General features: G+C 38.3%; 1 protein-coding gene across 1 annotated transcript in view; it reads right to left on the reverse strand.

Annotated features, from left to right (window-relative positions):
• dnah5 (dynein, axonemal, heavy chain 5) overlaps positions 1-22,332 on the reverse strand; it is a 100,732-nt gene that overhangs the window by 47,319 nt on the left and 31,081 nt on the right. Inside the window, exons 39-59 of the mRNA XM_040117368.1 lie at positions 21,489-21,661; positions 19,901-19,971; positions 19,017-19,124; positions 18,528-18,715; positions 17,131-17,325; positions 16,376-16,510; positions 15,971-16,078; positions 15,247-15,400; positions 14,736-14,882; positions 12,999-13,240; positions 12,363-12,539; positions 11,221-11,425; positions 10,856-10,998; positions 9,611-9,745; positions 9,125-9,247; positions 7,855-8,068; positions 7,302-7,525; positions 5,973-6,171; positions 5,658-5,830; positions 4,900-5,030; positions 2,251-2,404 (exon numbers count right to left, since the gene is read on the reverse strand). Coding sequence (XP_039973302.1) covers positions 2,251-2,404; positions 4,900-5,030; positions 5,658-5,830; positions 5,973-6,171; positions 7,302-7,525; positions 7,855-8,068; positions 9,125-9,247; positions 9,611-9,745; positions 10,856-10,998; positions 11,221-11,425; positions 12,363-12,539; positions 12,999-13,240; positions 14,736-14,882; positions 15,247-15,400; positions 15,971-16,078; positions 16,376-16,510; positions 17,131-17,325; positions 18,528-18,715; positions 19,017-19,124; positions 19,901-19,971; positions 21,489-21,661 — 3,399 coding nt within the window. The remainder of the gene's footprint in view (positions 1-2,250; positions 2,405-4,899; positions 5,031-5,657; positions 5,831-5,972; positions 6,172-7,301; positions 7,526-7,854; positions 8,069-9,124; positions 9,248-9,610; positions 9,746-10,855; positions 10,999-11,220; positions 11,426-12,362; positions 12,540-12,998; positions 13,241-14,735; positions 14,883-15,246; positions 15,401-15,970; positions 16,079-16,375; positions 16,511-17,130; positions 17,326-18,527; positions 18,716-19,016; positions 19,125-19,900; positions 19,972-21,488; positions 21,662-22,332) is intronic.

Raw genomic sequence — 22,332 nt, forward strand, 5'->3', positions numbered from 1 at the left:
TAGTGCTCTACCTGCACATAATGAGCAATTGACTGCTATTGCTGACTTTGTGAAGAGTTTTTAAAAAGTGATGTCAGTACTGAGAAATGAACATTAGCAATTGTAAAAAAAACAACCCTGTAAAAATGGGGCCCTGTTTTCACAGATTGCTGCCCATGAATTAAATGTGATTAGAACAACATAATATCCCTTCAGAATATATGCCTCCAAGCAGTGATATTGCAGGAAGCAGGGAGCAAGGAAGACGAGGGGTAAAAAGCATTAAGACTCCTACAGTGTATCAGCACAGAGCAGCACGACAGTAGGCAGCCTGATGGAGAAGTAACTATTGGTGAGATACTGGATATAATAACAGCTTGACATTAAATGTGTGTAAAATAATAATTACTTCACCTATAGATGCAAAAAAAACCTCCCCCTAAAATATGTTGAGTGTTGAGCACCTGCCATAATGCAAAAAAAGAGAATGTGCCTAGAGGCATGTGAGTAACTAGGAGAAAAAGGTCGGGGATAGAGGGGAAGAGGAAGTAGAAGAGACAAAGAAAACAACGATGAAGAGTAGAACGAATGGAGAAGGAGGAAGGGTAAGAGGGAAAGGAAAAAACAGACATTGAGAGGAAGAGAAAAAGATGAATCTAAACAGAGAGACATAGCAAAAAACAGGTAGATGTGGAGGACAAATGCAGTGATAATTGTAAGAGTAAGAGGAGAAGAGGTAGAAGAGTCAAAATAAGAGCTGATGAGAGTGCTGTGGAAATGCTTTGTTTTTGCCAGTTGCACCACAACCACTGCATACAGTACAGCGGATAATTCAGGAAACGCCACGGAAAGAGAAATGTTCAGAAATGTGCAAGCAGTGGCACTTGACCTTGTAGCTACCTGCTGCTATTGCTGTTGTCACAGAGTTATACGGGAAAAAAGCCATTCTGTAGCTATAATGCAGAGTGCAGCAGTACAGAGAAGACCTAGCTGTATCCGTCATCTGTCAGTTACAGCTTCAATTCATTACAACCAAATCGATGACAAAATAAATGTGGAATGCTATCGTATCAACAGGGAAAACGCAATTTGCTTTTTCATTTGACTGAATTGAGATAAACTGCACTGCTCATTATCCATGTAGATACTACATGGTTTTTCTTCTGTATGTCTGTGTATTCACTGCCTAGGTATCACAGCCATGCAATGTTTATTTCACTCAAAGGTGAGTGCCAGCTGTCACTTTCAGCAACACAACAAAAGTATAGTTGAGGCCTTTGTAGATAATATTAGTGTATTAGATTCAGTGCAGTATGGTAGCCAACACCAGTGTGTAACCACAGTAGGTTTTCTTCATAATTAAGTGTTTGTGTGCAATGGGAGAGAGACATAATCCATATTTTTTTTCTGAGCACCACTCCTAATGTCATGTTATTAATGTATTTTAGCCAAAGATAAGAGCCAGGGTTTCACTCGGTCCCGATCCTGTAGCATTGTTTTTTGTTTTCCACCCAATATAGGCATAGTACTGCAGTAGTAGTAGTCATTCAGCCATTCAGTCAGACCATAAGTAGGGTAGTTGCACGTAGTAGGTGCTGATCCAACAGGTCAGCAAACCTGTTGGAGCAGCACCTACTATGTGTGCACGACCTCCTGATTAAACAGTGAAGATCACTAGGGTTGTTCAGTCCTCTTCCTGTCTCCTGCTGTAAAACATCTTGAAATCAAGGGCATCTTTTTGAAATCAAGCTTAAAAGATGTAATTTTTAATCCAGAAACCTGCTCAAGCTTTCACCACTTTATGTTTGGACCATTGCAACTGTACTCTAAAACTTCAACTGGTCCAAAATGGATCTGCATGGCTTTTTAGTTTCGCAGTTTTGCATTTTTTCAAATGCATTTGCCCTTTGTTCTGCCGACCGGCAGTTTTGAAATAAATTTAAATATTTGACTACTAAAATTTAAGACTGACCTAAACTATATTTCTGGTATGTTCCCAATAACACAGAATGCAGATTCCTGTGATTTTGCCTACCTCACAGCACCAAATCAAGGGGGAACTTTTGCTGTGAGGGCCCTTCAGTAATTGAACTCTAGCTGAGAATCTCTGGCCAGCAAAATCAGTTGCTTTTAAATTTCTTATTAAATGCATTTCAGACATTCATAACTCTGTAGTTCACATTAAATATCTAGGTTTATATTAATATTAATGAGCATTCATGCAAATGTGGTTTTGTGGGTTTTTTTTTCCCCCATACGTGCACTCCTGACCTCTCCAGATGACAGAACATTGTTCAGGTACTCGAGGAAGGACTCGTCTTTGATTTCGTTGTCAGTAAAGATGAAACTGATGCCTTTCCCATGCTGGCCAGCTGTTCTATACAAACCCTTCAAGTCATCCATCAGGTTGGCTGTATTGTATGACCTGGCAAAAAACAGAATGCATAAAATAAATAGACAGATTTTTTCCCCCCTCTCTCTGCTATTGTTAGACTGAACAAAATTTACAGAGAGAGAGAGATAATAAGGAAAGCGGTGTATGAGTGTGTTTGTGTTTGTGAGTGCATACAGTGTGAGTGTTTGAATAAATATGAATGTGTGAATAATGATGTATCCTTTTTTTCTGACAGCAGTGCATTGCTGTGGCAAGTAGAAGTTCAGTGCATTGCCAAAAGATGCATTGCTTCACTTTGAATAGATGGAAACCTTTAAAAATGACAATCAGTATCTATAAAATATGAAATCAGATCTAGAAATTTTAAATCAGTCAGCATATAAAGATAATTACACAAATGTCTATGATCAAATTATGCTGAACATGCTTACCACGCTTTGAATATGGATATATACTGTGTTGCAATGAAAACCATGAAAGGGCAAAACATTTAATTCACAGCCTCGTAACTGAGCTGTGTGTATGTGTCTATGTGTGTGCAAACACTGTGAGAGCAGTGATAGATTTCTGGCTTGAAAGGTGGTAAAGAAGCAAACAGTTTCCTGGTTGCTTTTTTTGAATGTGCCTCCATCTGATCTCTTTTTTTTGTGTGTGTCAACTAGAATGAATTATGGAGAGGGAGATGGAAAATAAGTGTGTGTACAAGTGGAAGATTAATGGGCAGATATATTACAAAAAAACATGGGAGAGAAACACATGAAAAAGATACATATAGTATCTAGCAAGAGAGTAACAGCATTACGATGACAGAGTTTAAAGGGATGGTTTACATGAGAATCATGAGAAAGTTCAGGTTGCAGAGAATGAAAGTCAAATTGACTCTGCATGAGCTAAAGAGACAACTGTACTGGATGTGCATGTAAGAGGCAACTGTATGTGAGTGTTTGTGTGTTAGAGAAAAGAGACAGCAATGAAAAAAGAAGGCAGGGAGACATACAATTGAGGTGCCTGCTGTCTCCAGAGAACTGTGAAGCCAAGAGGAGAAAAACGAGGCTCATTTATATTAATGCCAAACATTAAAATCTGTTAGGAAAAGAGCAGACAGGAAATGTGATGGTAACAAATGCACACAAATGGGGACAGAGGGAAAAACATTTTACAGGGTGAGACTGGGAGAGTGAGAGAGAGGCCACAGTGAGACAGAACAATGAGGCAGACAAAGTGTAGAACAGAGCAAGCAGAGAAAAATGACACAGTTGAAGCAAAGGAGAATCAACTGCACTGAAAAGAGTCACATAGGAGACAGCGATATTGTTTCACAGAGAAGAGCTAGGAGCCAGAGCTGCCTAGATATTATACAATAAATTTCAATCTGATTCAGTTCCTTTCAGAACGTATCCTGTTCTGGGAATTAATTTGTGCCAATAGCAGCTCCTAAAAGGTGAATGATGAATCTTTGTCAAATGTCAGAACTGAGAGAATGTATCAATAATCTGTAAAAAGAGAGTATGGTGGTTTTGATTTGTTTTGTGTTAGTTTTTCTATGGTGATTCAATATCTGCAAAGAGACCAGCAGGGGCAGCCTCTTAAATATCCACAGGAGAATTTATTGAGCCACAACACTATGGGCAAAGTTTTAAATGATGAAGTCACTCAGTGTCATTTAAAACTCATGGACCATAAACCATGTGTGTTGTAGATACAATAAAAGATTCAATAAAGAATGACACTATTATTAACTGCAAAGTATATTTCTTGTTCAAATATATATAGAACTAACTTCGAAGGATAATTAAGGAGGAATTGACTTTTCCAAAGCAGGAATGTTTAAGTCAGAAAATCAAAAGAATGATTGATGACAGCACAGTGTTGAGCATTTGTGTGGGATGTGGTCATGTTGATGTCAGAGTGAAATAGAGAACTTGTCAATCATAGTTTTTACAGCCTACATGAAATGACGACTGTCCTGGGAAAAGGCATATTATACACCTTGCCCATTTAGATTGGATGCAACAAATCCGTGTATATATCTTTTAAGATCGAATGCGAAGTAGATGCGTTTCATATGATGATTTTCAGTTCAGTTCAATTTTTTTTGTTTGATTTTTTTTGAAAATGTTGATGAACATTAGGGCAAAGGCAATAATTTGCAATCTGCTTCAGAGGCTGAGAAATAAAGGTTTTAGTGAACGTAGACCATTCTGTCAAGTTTTTCAGAAAACCCTCAGGTTATAGGAGGTTGTTTTCAAACAATACTTAGGTTTTAGAATGCTTTTTTAGAGGGCGCCTTAGGGCTTAATGAGTCAATGAGCAAATTAAATGATCTGCCATTAACTTAGGCGTTACTGCCATTCCAAAATCTTTGTGAGTTTTATGACTTGATATTAGATATTTGATAGCATCATCAGGTTATAATTAAGATGAGGTTAGGGGGTATGAATAAGGAATAACTACTGTGCGCCTGCATGCGCGCACACGCATGCATGTGCGTGTCCATATATTACACCTACTGTACTGAGCTTTACCGTGTCAGAGTGATCTGGAAGATCCTGTATCCAGCTATGAACGAGGCCAGTCTGGTCAGGCTCTGTTTGCCTGAGCCCCCAACACCCACCAACAAGGCATTACCTCCAGGTGTCCGGATTATCCTCGACACCTATGCAAACAAAACCAAACATACAAACTAAACTAGGATGAATAAAGTGAGTGAATATGTATATGTGTGACAATTTGTGTGTGAGAAATGGAAAAAAAAAAAAAAAAAAAAAAAAAAACAAGCAAGGGAGACAGAGAAAGATTTTGTGTGAGTGCAAGTGCATGTGAGCATGTTAAAGATCCCCAAGTTAAGTTGTACTACAGTAAAACTGGCAGAATATTTTTGGCTGAAGGTTGTCTGAGAATATCAGACGACTTTCGAATTTAAGAACCTTGACCATTTGATAAAATAAGGACCATACATGACCAGAGACAACTCAAATGGGATGCCTGTGTCTACTAGATGAGTAGCTATTTGCTTGGTAACACCATAGCCATAACAGCTTGATAAGCTAATAATATCTCTAGGTTTGTTTTGAGTTTGGCTGAGCTTGCAACATTTTTTTAAATGTATATACACATTAATTTGCCTAATTTAATATTAATATATACTTCCCATTTTATAATACTTTTTGATAATTCTGTAACAAAAAATATTGATAATGTCATCATTTATTTATTTTAATCACACTAGTTTGGCTAAATGATTAAAAAAAAAACAAAACGAAAAAAAACACTTCTCGAGTACCTTGACTAGATGAATCATAGCATCCTGAAAGAAGACCATGTCCATGCCAGTACCCCTGATGCTCTCATTGTAATGACTCAGGAACATATTCAGACGCTCCTTTAAAGTCTCAAATGATTCGATAGGCTCGTACACCTTGGGTAAATTAAAGTCTAAATCTTCTGGCTCCTCCCCTGTCAGGAAAGAACACTTTAAATTAAAATGATCACAATACGATAGCAAATTACTTTTAATTCCTTTAGAAAGAACAACAACACTGTTGACACTGTCTAGCATCCTGTCTCCAGATGTTTCATCCTGTTGATTAATCAGTACCTGTAGCCTCAGGTGCATCTCGTAGGAAGTCGACAAAGTATCTGTCTACTTCGTTGTCCACAATGTTCTTGTGCTCCTTGCCAAGCTCCTCCTCTAACAGCTTTGCCAAAGACTGGTCAAACCACTCCACATCCTCAGACATGGTAAATCTGTCAGCTATCACACGTTTGCACTCGTGCTTCCACAACGCAAGCAACACCTGGAAATTATGTTTTTTGTATTAGCACTGTCCTTCAAGCTGGTACAGACATAATATTCTCTTGAGAGAAATCTTTCTAATACAAGACAGAGAGCTAAGCGTGTTGATAGAGAGCATAGCGGAAATGACAAATAGCACAGATGGGGATAAACCTTTATTCCTGAATGGAATCATTGTACGAGTTTGATGACAAGATAAAAAAGATTCAGATCAGCAAAGAAAAGCACTGAGCATAGACACACTGGATCATTTGTTTATGCTGAAATTCTTTAAGCCAGACATTGATTAGATGTATTGATTGTAGACTTCTGCACATACAGCAACTCACAATGGAATAAAAGCTTGGGAAAGTTACATTTATTTATATTCTACACCCCTGTATCCTCTTCAAGTAGTTTAGTTTATTCTGATCTTGCCTACTGTAGTCTAAGTCTTCTGTGTTGAGTCGGCAGCCTCAGCAGGTATGCTGAGCTTGTAAGATATATTTCATTTTCTTCAATTATTCAGTGAGGCCACAAACCAACAGGGAGTTAGCCACCACAGCAAGAATTGAGCTTGCAATGCCAGAATTTCAGATTGAGGTTTTTTTCCACCTTATTCTTCCCAATCAAAAAACACTTCCATCTCTCTCTAATATTATAAATTTATTATATCATAACATATTCTCTGGTCATATAGCACCTCTAATACATAAGTAGGGGTATGGAACATTGTGTCAGGCTCTCTCCACTACTCTACTTTTTTGTACTTCTCTCTATGCTACGTTTACACGCACACAACCAGACCACTGAGAGAAATAAAGTAGTAGTGCACAGAGTAGTGTCATGTCAGTTGAACATTCAATTTACTTTAGATACAACGAAGCACTGAACAGAGGTAATGATATTTTATGTCATCCTCTTTCAATGCTATCGTTCCAATACTTTCCCAGTCTGAAATCTTTTTAATGTACATTCATTCTTGTAAAAACCCTGTATACCTGACTAAAAGAATCTGTTTTCTCCAGTAGAAATCTAGCCATGTTAACTGTGTTTCTTATTTATATGACATTTTAGAGATCAGGTTATCAAAAAAAAAAAAAAAAACCCTCGTTATTTAAGTAAATGTAAAAATTACTTAACTCTCCTCACCGGGACAGAGTTGACCACCTCAGCGTTGGTATTGAGCATGCCTTGCCAGACCCTGGACAGATCCCTCAGGTTGAAGATGTAGTGGAACTTGGCGGGAGTCGGAAGCATCTTGACCTTGGTTAACTGCCAGAGACGGCGGGTCAGAGACACCAGGCGGGGCACGGTGCTACGAACCTCCTCAATGAAACCACGGCGCGCGCAGAAGTGGCCCTCACCAATCACACCTATATAACAGGGTTTGTGGTTGGATAGTTGTTCAATTGAAGTCGAGAAAGTGACCGAAGCATAGATACAGTACATGTGTGGGACATGAAATCTAATTTTGAGGCAACAGTTAGCAATCCATTACAGCAAAAAATACAAACATATCAGGAAGTACATGACTTACTTAAATTGTATATAAAATATACTTTTCATTTAGTGTCCTTATCTAACTGCAGTATTAGTAGTATTTTAGTAAGTTAGCACTGTATTATCATCACTATCAGTCTTGATAACACATTAACAGTCATCAGTAATGATTCTACTGCACTTTTTACACTGTTTTACGCACCAAATATCTTGTCTATGGAAGAATTGGAAGGCAGAGTACAGTTAAAGATGGAGAACTGCCTTTTCAATCTCTGTGGGATGTCATTACGGCCTCCTCCTGGATGGATCATAGCTGCCAGGAACTGAACGTCTACTATATTGGTGAACTCTCCCGGTTTCTCCAGATTGAAGAACCCGTTCTGCTCCATCAGCTGCCGGACAATCTCATTAGTCACCTATGATGAAGGCCAAAAAGTAAGAGCTTAAATCAAGAAGAGGTTAATTTGTTATTAGTTCATATTAGAATTGCATTCTTCCTTGCTGGTGAAAGTAAAATTAGTATGAATCATTTTTATCATTTATTTTTGGGGTTTATTATGGAATGTAAGGAAAATGTTTATGTCCTTATTAGTGTGAATAGATGTGTCTTCTATAACCTACATGATTTTAAAATATTTAAGTTGTCGGGAATTTAAATACATAGAAGCTCAATATAAAGCATTTTAGCCTCGAGGGAGTCGAAACCGCTTTCCTGTGCACATGTGATCTGAGAATGTTTACAATATATACCTGCACAACAGGAGGTTAAGATGATGTTGAGATGTTATGACTTACAAAGGATAAGAGAAGATCAATGAAGTCTTAAGTCAAGTAAAAGTCATTACCAAGTAAGGCAAGGTCTTCATTACATCTTGTGACTGATAGCATGGGCTTCCTGTGTTAGTTACAGTTGGTGTGTGTTATAGCCAAATACTATAATAACTGAGGTGAAAGGATCACGTTTTCATAGGGAAGAATGCATATGACACAGTCCAATGTAAAAGTTAATGAATGACTCTTGTGGGTTGGCCAATATTATAATTTTTTGGCCAAGTAGTAAATCATGTTAGGTTTCTCTGTCTTCAAGAAAATTAAAAATTGTGCCTGTTTTTTTTTTTGTACGATGAAAGATTCTCCCCTTGGGCCCAAGGTTGTGAGTTACTTCTACAATATACTTTTTTTTCCTCAACCATCAATGTTTGTTTGTTTATTTTTGCCCAGTGCGCTTTTTTCCCCTCAACACATCAATTCTCTCCGTAGCACAGTTCATTTAATTTTGTAATTTAATTGGGTCACCAAAGTGTGCAAAATTATACTGTCTAAAATTTATTCATTAAAAATGAAAAGATTTGAAATGAATAATGCTTTGTTGAGTCCTATCATTAATTCAAAAACATGTATATACTAAAAGTGAAAGGATATTTTTTGTGTTTTCATAGAGTGATGTTAATTATGATAAAATTATCCCAAACCTGGTCTCCCCACTCATTGATGACAGGCATGTTGATATCATCTATGAAAATGGACATTTGTTTCCCAGCAGGGGGTCCATAAGTGGTCCCCATCCTCTTATCCACATAGCTTTCAACTGTCCTCTAAAAGAGAAACAGGGAGAGCAAACGAAAAAAATAACACATACCGTGATGGAAAAGATAACAGAAATCGAGGGAATGAGAGAGACAGAGGACAGATCTATTAAGTACCAATCAGACATAATCCATTGTGACAGCATGATCAATGTGCAGCTTAGCCATATACAGGGAAACGACAGTTTTCCTTCCTCCAGCCTGCACATTATTCATCAGACCAGACATCAATCAATATTATTTCACAAGTTCATGATAATCCATGACAAGTGAAAACAGATGTAGAGCATCCATTGTCAGATGAAACTGCAAAACGTGGCACAATGAGCTGTTAAATCTACAATAAGAGGATTGAGAATGGCTCTGCTTTACCTGGAACATGAGTGGTGTGGTAGCAGAAGAGAAGTTGAGACTCTTGCCCATATGGGTCTCCGGATCATATTTTGACATGTAGCCCTTGACGATAACAGTTTTGGCTGTTCCTTGCTCTCCAATCAGCAAAACAGCCTAGAAAAATTTATAGATTTTTAATCAGGATTTTTATCAAGTTTTATTTAAGACAAAAATGTATATGCTAACTGTGTTCTCCAATATGAAATGAGCACCTTACAACTGTTAAAAAAGGTAGTCATTATGACTACCACAAATAGATTATTTACTCTTGACAGATCCATTCGTTAAAACAATAAGAAAAACTGATGACACATGCTTGTGTTTAGCTACAAATTAAAATCTCAGCAAGGTCAATGAATAAGACCTGACAATTGCAATAGTACAATCTACAATATGTAGAGCTTAACATAATGAAATAACATTTTTTCAGGTCAGTACATTTATGTCCAAAATTTAAATCCATCAGCCTCTGGAAAAAAAACAAATTAAATGTACCCAGTAAAAGTAATTGAAACAAATCGAATTGAAGGAGCTTCCAAAAAGAATGCAAGTAAATTAAATCTCACCCCCACACAAGCAACTTCTTTACAAAAGCAGCAGCATACAGAAGCTCCCCACTTTCTTCTAGTGGCATTATGATTCTGAATGCCTCCGCACACAAATACACACACAGGCGCTATGACAAATGCCATGTGGTGGAGCATTTTATGGGCTTTTAAGTAGAGTGTTGACCACAGCATTTTAATGTGGGCTTTTAGTAGAGCCATCGTGCATCCAGCCATGTTGCCATGTTATCAATCAGATGTGCGTGCATGTGTGTTTGTCTACTCAGCCATAGTCGGGAATAAAAGAAGCATTATACACTGAACAGAGGAGAGATTAATTGGGCTCTACTCTCTCTAAAACTTTATCTTAAGCCTTAAAGAAGCTATAATGAGGGTCGTGTATATATATTAAATGTTCCTGCTCACAGTTCTTTTTAGGTTATGTGTCACTTGAAACATGAGTCAAAGCTTCAGTCCATATAAACAAATGGCATATCAAGAAATCATGGAGAAACACGTAACATTTATTTAACACACTATTTTATACTTCTGACCCATGAGGTTTGACATTTTTTATAAATGTGGCCTTAAATTTCTGACTGCATATACACACTGTGTATATATTATATTGCATACAAAGGCAATACACAGATGTACACTACTTTGTTGCTAACCTCACCTTGCCCTGCTTGGCGATGGTCTGAATTAGGAAGTCTGTTCTAACATTGTCCACATTGGGGACCAGGATGGAGCTGTACTCTGGGGTGAATTCAGAGGGATAAATGTATTCCTCCATCCTGGTGCTCCAGTGGATCCACTGACCTGGAAGTAGGAAAAATTAGCATACATGAAACAGATAAACTAAGCTGTCTTCCAATTGGAGAAATATTTTTGCATTTCACTGTATGATTTAATAAACATATACCTGCTGTCAAAATAAAGTGCAACACGAGGCATAAGGCTTCTGCTTGTCATGGAACAGCTTTGATATTCCCTGGCAGCTATTCTACAGGTGATAACATCTGTTTATCAATGCATGCATACCATCTGCTGTGACATGGTAGTCGAACATGGTGTCCTCGCTGTCACGAGGAATGTCTGGCAAATTTAGATGGATACTGTCATTCCCTCTGAGCCACATTTCCATCTTCCTCCGGTCGTCCAGTTCAAGTAAGGCTCCAATGCTCCACATCAGGGCAAAGACATACAGCCGCTCCAAGTGCTCTCTGGATAAGTCGCCACACTGCTCCTGTAAGGTAACAAGCATTTCACTTCAAGGACTATGGAAACAACCAAAAGTAAAAGAGGAGGGGAGTACATGAAGAATTAGAAAGAAAAATATTTAAAAAAAAAAAAGCATATGTCAGCATTCTCACTTTTTACCAAAGTTTATTTGCATGAACACAAAACATAACATTGATGGGTTCCAGCCTAAACAGCATGTATCAAAGTACGTAACACATGTCACCTAGTCAAAATAGATGCCTACAAGGTAGTCTCAACAGGTGAACACAAAGTTTCACAGGAGCTCCAACACTGAACTGAATTAAAAGGGAAAAACATTTCTCTGATCTAAAATAAAGCTACTAAATCATTGGGTCATGTATTAACTAATTACTACTAATCAACATTACTTCAGGTGTAATGATGGCTCCAACACCAATCCCTTTAAAAAAAAAAAAAAAAAAAAAAAATATATATATATATATATATATATATATATATATATATATATATATATATATATATATATATATATATATATAAAAAACATATATTTTTCCTGGATAATGATTTACGCCCTAATTACACAAATTGGGCAAAATTCGGGTTTTTATAGCTTTGCTGGTGGTTTCAATTTGGCTATCCTTCTGAAATTAAATAGATACATTTGGAATGATTCTTCTTGGTTTTCTCTGTGATTGAAAAAAAAAAAAAAAAAAAAAAAAAGGTAATGGTCATTTATTCTTTCACTGACCGATGGAGTACATTAGCTTCCAAGTGTTTGAGGCTTTTCTTAAACAGCAAATGATTAAAACCCTTCTATTAATATAATTTTTTTCCCTTTTACTGCAGCAGTCATTTTATCTTGGCAGTATGCATTAATCTCTTCACCATTAAAATATACAGTGCTTTATGAGTGCAGTCTGTCCCATGATGAGAATTCAGAACAGTTTCAACCTAACCTTAAGTGGTATGAGTCCCTGCAGCATATTGATGCACTGCATGATGACAAAGGCCTCTAGCATGTCCATCTTGAACTCCAGTGACTGCACACTGAAGCGGTAGAGTTCAGAGAAAGAGGTGGAGAAGAGCTCCCTCAGCACCTCTGCCTCCTGGGGGGAGCGTTTCTTCAACCAGCCCTGTGAGCAGCAAGCACATCACTGTAGTTAGTTCAGATGACATGAATTACATTTGTTTCAAACAACACGGCATAGTGGTGTGCAGTTACTGTTTGTGTATAGGTTCTGTGGCCCAGTTATATTTTGTTTATTTATAGCAGTCAGATGTAGCAAAAATGTTAAATCCTCTGAAATAACTGAAAACTACTGCTCGTTCAGGAATGACTAGTCATACCTAAATCTGGTCTATTTTGAAATTATTTGACCTTTTCAGGTATTTTTAATTTAGAGTGAAGAATGCTGGATATAGTATCACTTCTGTGATGTTCACATCCATACAGAAGTTCAGATAGTTAGCCAAGGAATTCACTGTGTCATTATGTAGATGTTATTTAGCAGTTACAACTATAATATTCCATACCATAAGCACCACCACTTTCAATGATGGTGGAACAAAAAGTTTTTATTCAGTTTATTCACCTCCAGTATAGGGCTCCAGTTGAGCACAGAGGAGCTCATGAACACCATGCCATTGCGTGAGACGGTGGCTGGAGATGCATTGTCTATATTATGTGGCTCAAAAACCACCTTACAGTTGGGAGCCATGGGTATACGGTCTCCATTTGCCAGTGTAAGAGTTCTGTTGTCATCCAACACCGAGTTTAGGTTCTCAATCCAGATGGCATCAACTGGTCCATCCAGGACTATCCAGATGTGCTCTCCTGAGAGGGAAAACATTGTTTTTGTTTGTTCACGTGGACAGGAATTTGATATGATTCATGACCTAGTGCTTTGACCTATGACTTGCTATTCGACAAAATGAAAGGGCCTCTGTATATGCGTTTAGTGCATAGAAAAGGTACCACAGCTCTTATTGCAATAGATGGAGCGTAGGTGAACTGCCGTGTCTGCTCAGTAGTGAGTTCAACACTCCGCCTTGCTTATATGGACTGGCTCTACAGTATAAAAACAACTTCATGAGTTGAAAATTCAACAGTAATTGTGTTTGTCATAAATATACATTTAAAAATACCTCCTCTTCAGTAGTAATAAAACAACCAAAATACCAGTACAAAAGACCTCAAGATATGAATAGAATAATAGTAAAACCTCGAAATCCAGAAAGAAACTCCCGACATCTACTTTGGCTGTCAGGAAAAAAAAAAAAAGAAAATAAAAAGAAAATCACACAGTATAGCTTCTGGTCATTAATGAATGCGGTTCATGCCGCTGTGGGATTAGTATGCTCATTTGGTCCAATGCAGATGAGTAATGTTGCTCTGCGATCACTGACCTGAATTCTCTGGTACTAAACCAAAAAGACTCAAAGTTTGGACAGTGTAAAAATAATTTATTACTAAGATGACTGCTTTTATGCACATGAGCCATCAGCAGCATTTCTAGACAAGTCAGTAAAATAGATCAGGCTTGGGATGCGGATGCTGCATCTGTATCACAATGTAAGTACAGCCTGTTTTCACAGGGCATTCCTTTTCCCTTTAGGAGTTGCAGCCCTGTCACAACTCACCCTGTCATATCATCTACTTTTCTCTGCTGGATTCCTGTCTTTTCAAAGAAATAAGCTGTATAAGTGAACAGCATGAGGAACAAACGGCTGTACAAAGGCAATTTATAAACATATGGAAGGCATCCTCTTACAAAGATATGCATAACACCATGAGGACATATACTGAATATATCAGATGCATATTTTGACACATAAAAGCAAAAACACAATGTATATTCATACCAAAGCACACATACATTTTTAATGAAGTGTAAGGACTGAGCAGAGAGCTAAAACAGCTCTTTGTGCTGCTTTGAACTATGGATGCAAGGATGTCCCAAGATATTTAAACTTCTCTGCAATGGAATAAACTGGTCTTCCCAAAGTTTTCAAAGAAAAAAGAGAATAAAATCCTAGGTTAGCAGGAGTACTAATGAATCATTTGAGGATTTATTTCTCAACTCATATTTTATCTCTCTCTCTTATATTAACTTAGGAAAGACGATGCTGTTGTGAAGAAATGCTCACAAAACATTTTTAAAGATTAAGCATTCTCTAATTTACACAAAATATGGTTTAATTTAGATTGGTTAGAAAACTGGTGGTACAAATGGTAATTTGTAATCACTTATTTCAGTCTTCATTACAGACATGTCATCTCATCTCAGCCCCAAGAATGAAACCAATATTGAGTAAAAAACTTTTATGACCTTTCTTTGCTCTCAGCGTTTTCCTCCAAAGCGTAGAGAAGATGCCATCAGTCCAGTCATTTGTGGCCACATCCAGTCGACCGAACATCTGAGGGGCTGTAATTGCTTTGGGGTTCATGCGCATCTCTCTGTGCGGCTGACCACACTCTGGGAGAAGAAACACATTGAGAGACATAAACTCCTACATTTGCAAGGCAAGTATATCTAAATGTATTAAAACACAAAGATGCACACGAAAAACAATGACTTGCACAATGATTTGTGAGGTGATACTCTTTCTCGGCTCTGTGGGGGCCGTATCATCTGTTATAGACTACTTGATGTTCTTGTCTCTGAAGATAGTTCACTCTGGCTCTAAGTTTGGGATCAGTGTCTCATGCTGCAGAATGAATCTGTGACCAGTCAGATGCCTCCCTGATGGTACTGCATTATGGATAAGAATTTAAACATATAAAGTGCCTAAAACATTTGCACAGTACTGTACATCCCAAAAACATGCACGAAATCCTACCTGTCATAGCTCTCATCAATGTGTGTATACAAGTAGTCTTTCCGGCCCCACTGGGCCCAAGGGCCATCATGCCATGTCGGACCCTCTGAGTCTCAAACAGCTGGATGACCTTTAGCTTCCAGGGAGGGTGACTGATCAGACCTGCGTCCTCAACCTGAGGGAGCAAAATTATAGTATACACATCTGCAGTTCTATTTATTTTCCATACCAGGCATGTTTGTTAGTATTAAATGTACAGTGACGTGGTCTGGAATGATACTGGAAAGCATATTGTACTGTACTGACAGAATCACATTCAGGTTCATACACATTTAAATGAGATACGTGCAGAGATACATAGACGAGCGTACATTATTGCAGGGATGAAGGCACATAATGCAACAAGAGGCATACACCTGACAATTTGTTTTTTCTCTGCACAGTGTTTGCCACAGTTACTTAGGTTAGGTCCTTGACAAATGGTAAATGACACCATTTGCATCCTTTTGGGTGCTATGTCTTGAGTCGTTTAAGAGTGACATGAAAGATACAACGGTCTAACAGTCTATTAGTCTTTCGCCCAATTTTACTCAGACCCTTCATTTCTCTCTGTTAACCTCTCTTTAATTTTTACTCTCCTTTTTCATTCTCCTTGTATTCCTCCATCCCTCTATCCCACTGTATTTCTCTGCCATTTCACTCTCCCTTGCAAACCTAGACAAACTCATCCCTCACTCCCTCCTACCTGTTTGTCGATGGCAGCCTCTAGTTCAGGGTAGCCAGCTTTATCAAGTTGGATGTCTGGGAAGAGGTCCTCAATCAAGCTCAGGAAGAGCGGCTCATCTTCATCGATCTAACACACACAATAAATGCATACACATTGACCCAAGTCAGCAAAAACCCACACAAAAAAAGAAGGGAATAATTAATCTTAAATCTATCTGATGATATCGATATTCCTGTCTGGTCTGTTATGATTATTTTATGTGTTATCAAATCAAGCATTTACTCTTTTTTGCTATTATCTGCTATTATCAAATTATCTGCACATGAGAATGTTTCAAAACAAATTTGCTAGATTGTTCTATTCCTTTTGTGATATAATAATATTATCTATTGGATGCTCAATTTTATTCTATTCTAGACTTACCAATTTGGAGAGATTCATGTCCCTGAGGACCCTCATGACGATGGTGGACTCTGTGTCACTGGGGTTGGCCCGCTTGGCTGCTCCTAGTGTTCGCAGCACTGACAGGATGTTCCGTAGGCCAAAGTCATAGTGAACCTATAACATTTTAGATTTACTTTGATATCACGGATTTATCCTTATGAGTTTGCAAACCAACCTTTTCTCTATTCTGTTTTGGCTACAAGCCTCTGTAACAAGCATTTAAACACAGTATTTCAGTAATACTCACAGCACATTAAATAATAATGCAGGTGATTAAAAAAAATGAATGAGTCACAGACTAGAACATTGTAATGCTTTCTACTTTAGGCACAAATAGTGACTTAAAAACCTTAGCATTCGTCAAAGAATAGGTGTGCTCCATCTGAAGGCATTGCGAGCCCTGGGATTCTCTTGAAGGATTAAAGCTTGGCTTTATCATTAAATACTTGCAATTGATATAAGTGTAAAGATTCTTCTTTTCTCAATATTCAGTATTTTTGGCCTTGTTGTGCCTTTGCACTGTGTCTGGTGCATTTCACCCAATAGTATAAGTGAAGCACTTGAAATACTGTATATAGATGAAAAAGGTTGATAAGAAGATACCAAAAGCAAAAGTATAGTTTTAAAATGTAAAAGTCTGATAGAATTTAAAGCATAAATTTTATAATGATGTGAAATAAGAAGAGAAGTGTCACATTTTGCACCGAGATCTCATCCTCTCTTTTTTTTTTTACCTGTTTGGAGAGTTGCTCCTCACACAGCTTGTAAAGAGTGAAGAACTTGCGGGCCAGTTCCATGTTGTCTATAAACCCACAACTCGCCAGTTTTACCCTAATAATGATCTGACGGTCAGGAACCATCATGGCCACAGAGCGGAAGTTGATCTTCAGGTTCTCAGGAAGCTCCTGGCGACCTGCATAACCTGGGTTCTGATTATAGAGAAAAAGAACAAGGAGAAAATAAGTTTTAAAAGGGGTCAAAATAGGATCAACTTTTATGAACATAAGGAAATGTAATATTGCATATTGTATCACATTGAACATTTAGATCTCAAATGATACTGTTTCAAATGATACATCAAAAAAATACAAAAAGGCAAGTGTATGCAATTTCTACAATTTACAACATAAAGATGCACACTGCCTGTAGGGTGTCTTTGTATTTACTCATGATGGCTGTTCACAAAAAACGACAAGTTACACAAAATCTTAAGTTAATTCTGCAACATCATTAAAGTTCATAGCAAACACTATCCTTCAGCTAGTTAAATCCCTCTGGACACAGCTCAGGCCCTCCTCTGCATATACGCATGTGCGCGGAGTCTCTCTCTCCCTCTCTCTCACTCACTCTCACAAACACAGACACACACATCCTTGTTTTAGTATATTTGTCACTGACATAATGCATTCCCTAGCCCCTTTCCATTACAACTGAAAGCCTAACCCCAGCCGTTACCTTAACCCTAACCTAATCCTAACCTTAAATCTAAAACCAACTCTAAACCCTCAAGCAACTTTTGGCTGTCAGCATTTTGGTCCCCACAAAGCCATTGAACCCCACAAATATAGTACGCCCCCCTAATGCACACCCACAAACACACACATGCACAGAGTTAAAAAAAAAAAAGAAAAGAAAAGAAGAAAAGAGGAATCATCTCTGACCCCTCTTCCCACACAGGAGATTTATTCCACTGTTTAATAACTTGCTTTGGGATAGCAACTGTGCCAAGGAGATCAAGTGGTCTAACTATCACTGTATGAGGAGCACAGTAATGAACACTGGCTAACATTACTATTAAGAGGCAGACTCCTGTTGTTTAATATTGTACAACCTGGCTTGTCAAGTCAGACATGGTCCAGGTCGATTCCATTTAGCTTTAGCTACACATTAAATCTTATAAAAATTGTATTATTTTGTAGTATATTGCATGCTGTCTACATAACAAGACCAAATTCTTCATGTTGTACATCCAGCAATTAAAACTAGAGGTTCTTCCGATGTCCAGGTAGCTTTGTGCACACAGGTGCATGTACCCAGGTTTATAACCCAGCTTCAATGTTAGCTACAATTTTCTACAACAGACAACCTAACATAGTACAGCAATTCATTATAGCAGTGTTGTGCCACTGACCATGGTAAGGAAGATGCCAAACTCAGGGTTCATATCCACATTATCTCCATCAGTGAAGACAAAGTTTTTGCGACGTTCCTTCTTGCAGGTGAGAACTATCGCGATCTGCTGGGCCGCCACAGACAAAACTGGGAGGTCAATGCGGTTGAACTCGTCAAAACAGCCCCATGAACCAGACTGAGCCAAACCTGGGAATCAGACACATGCAATTTTATGGTCACACTGATACAAATGAATTAAATATATAACTCTAAAATATTCAACATGCATATTTGTCTCTTCCTTTTCTAGTTACGATTCATTTAAAAAAAAAAAAAAACGCACCATCTGTGGCCCTCATCAGTCATACAGCCACACCTCTCAAGCTGCGCACAAACCTTTTAACTGTTTTAAGGCTCTATCCCTATGCTTTTTCTCCTGCTGCTTTATCTGCAATAAAATAACATATTTGCATAACATAATAGCACCAATTTGCTTTGTGACTTTTACCTTTGAATATTCTTCCCAAGCCTCTGAAGTCCATCTGGTCAGAACAGTTGAAGACCACAACATACTTTCCCAGACAGCGACCCATATCTTTGGTGGTCTCTGTCTTACCTAATAACAAAGGGTACATTTTTCACATCCTAAAATGTTATGCATCTGTTTATATTCTGACAGAAAGGGACATGAATTCTCACACTCAAAACTCCTACTAAAAGTAACTTTCTAATCTTGTGGTTCCCGACATTTTTGGTCTGTGATCCCTTAAAATGTAGCAGTATCGACTTGCGACCCCTCTTCACAAGTCGAATTTAGTATGTATGAGTTCGGGAAAGAGGGATTCCGCCCTTTAAACTGCTGATTGTTCATTTGGATAATTATCTGAATTATCTAATGGTCTGATTGGAGTCAAAAAAGTAAAACTATCTATTTCAGGAAAATACAAGATAACAAACAAAAAAAGGTAAGAACAAAATTTAGAAAAAAGTAGCCTAAAATTGTGTCAAAGGACAATATTTTTTATTCTTTCCTGTTGAATTAACCATTTGACAACACTTGAGATTGATCTTGGAACCTCTTGGAGAGGTCCCAAACCCCAGGTTAGAAATCAGTGCTCTAATATAACAAGGGAAATGACCACTGGTAGAGAGAAACAGATGCAGTATGTGCATTTTTTTAATCACTATGACAGGTTCTTGTTCATTTAATTACAGCATACTACTACCACACTAGTGACATGCTGTGTATGCAAGACCTAAGTGTTCAGTTCCATCATTTATTAAACTGTATACTGATAGTGTCATGTATATATATACCCGCCTTACTAAGTTAAAAAACGAAAACAAAACAAACAAAAAAAACCTGTATTTTAAAACATTTTACGGTCCTACCTGTTCCTGCCGGACCAGCAGGGGCTCCACCCATACTCATACCGAGAGCCTGGGCTAAAGTGATGTAGCACCTGAGCAAACAGACACACACACATGCTTCGATTTAAAAAAAGGCATAAATAAGAATAAGAATTTCCTTTCTCATAAAACAGTTTTCATTCCCTCACATTCAATTTATTACACAATAATACTAATGTGATACGATTCTCCACAGGGAGGCTGGAAGTCAGGCACAGCAAGAGAATGCTGCCCCCTGAAAACAACAACAGTGTCTTGCTCAAAGACCCTTCAGCACAGAAGGTGACTGACACTGAGACCTGACCCTGGCCTCCGACTAAAGATGGGCTCCCTTTTCAATACATGGATAGCATTTACTCAAAAATCATGGTAATATTGTGCACACAACAATTTTTGTGTCCTTCAGAGAATATGGAACAAATCACACTACTGCTATTAAAAAAAAATCTCAACTGATTTTTCTAATCATCATTGCTCCTGTTTCCATGTGATACCAGTTCCTGCTTTACTCATTTTAAGACCTGATGCAGTGGAAGAGAGAATGAAGGACAGAGAATGTGAAAGAGAAAGAGTAAAGGCCGTAAGTGATAGAAAGGAAAGCAGCAAAAATACATACTAAACGAAATGAAGGAATCAGTCTTTTAGGCAGGCAAAGAAGGCAGTAAGGAAATCAGGGCTGTCTTGGTGCCCTCAGCCATAAGGCCAGCATGCCACTTCTTTGGACAGCTCCTATCTGATGTCTGCTGGTAGCTCCCTCCCCGCTGCTGTCCCTTCTCATCTCCTTATCCTTGTCTCTCCTAATCTTTTTACTCTGTCTCTTCTCATATTTCCCTCTCTGTGTCTGTATGTCTGACAATGGCTGTCGGTGGTCTTCTGCCTCCCTCACTCTGTCTGATTCTCTTTTTCTCTCTCTGTCAGTCAAATCTTCTGTCAGTGACAGAGGTGATGCAAGAGTGCCTACTCCTCCTTTCTAATTCTCTCTCTTCCCAGTTCCACAGCTCTTTTCCCATCTCTCTGCTCCTCAAATTGTCATTGGTCAGCCTTTGAAACTGTGGCCCACTGAATTTGAACTGATGGAATAGTGACAATTTCTACTGCATCACAGAGATAATAGCATGTACCTTGAGCAGTTTCATACAATACCTTGCGGCTGCTCTGAGCATTTGCCTCTTTTCTTCAGATCTATTAAAAAATGTAATGAATAGTGTTGCCTGCATCACGACAAAGAACAAGTTATTGAGTCCCTGTCACTCATTCTGAATGGCTGCTATGTGTATGAGCTGCAGCACATACAGTAACAGGTCATTACATAATCGATGACTTTTTTTTTTTTTTTTTTAAATGAGACTGTGCATTTAATCCCGGCTTGTGTTGTCTTTTTTTCAAACTGTGTAACACAAGCAGTTAGACAATTGTTTTCTATTTTTTAAATGTAAAAAATATTCATTTGTGTGTGTTTATCATTTGAGATTGCTTGCTGCTCAGTACAATTAAAAGAACATTCTTACCATTTTATTTCTGCCTTTATGAGAGTGAATATGTGTGTGCGCCCTCATGTATGGCCCTCTACCTGTCAGTCAACGGTGTAATGACAAGCCTTTCGGTGCAGCCCAGGAATTCATTCTGGTAGACAAATCGGACGTCTGTGATGTTGATGATCATCTTGTCGGAGTCCTCATTGAAGTAGAAACGGCACTGCTTCAGCCACTCAAAGTCGTTGGGGCTTTTGACATGCAGTCGACACTGAGGGGAATAAGAGTTAGGACAACAGAGAGGAGGAGGGAAGAAGTGATGAGAATAGAAAAGGGAAAGAGAGGAGAGAGACAGGAGGAGAGAGAAGACGATAAAGATAAAAGGATGGAGAGAAGAGGGAGAGAGAAGATGGCAAGTAAATAATAGTAAATTGAAGGGCACCATTCAGGAGGTGATGTGAGGTGAGAGATAAAAGCAGGAAGAGAGAAGGAAGGAGAGGTGGAAGGGCAGATTACATGAGGGGGCATTAGGTGAGAGGAAGGTCACAGGAAGAGAGAAGTGGAGAGGCAGGTAAGGGGAGGATGAGAGAAAAGAGGTGAGAGGCCATGAGATGAATATGAGGCATAAGGATGGAAAAGGAGAGGGGAGGAAAGAGGCAAGTCAAGGAGATCAGTAAAATGAATATATAAAGTACAGTGAAAAGAGGTGGCAGAATAAGGAGGGTGATGAGTACAGAGATGAAATTAAGAGAGAGAAAAAGGAGGAAGGAGGGGAGGATGGGATAGAAGAGGGGCAACAGGAGACATTACAGGAGGAGAGGGAAGTGAGGTGAAGAGGACAGCAAAAAGATGTTTGGAAAAAATGGGCAGGACAAGAGTAACATTTGTGTGAAAGAAGACAGGAGGAGAATAATTGAGCACAGCTACGAGGAGATTAAATAA

The sequence above is a fragment of the Xiphias gladius genome, chromosome 22, assembly GCF_016859285.1.
Source record: "Xiphias gladius isolate SHS-SW01 ecotype Sanya breed wild chromosome 22, ASM1685928v1, whole genome shotgun sequence".
NCBI classification, from domain to species: Eukaryota; Metazoa; Chordata; class Actinopteri; order Istiophoriformes; family Xiphiidae; genus Xiphias; species Xiphias gladius.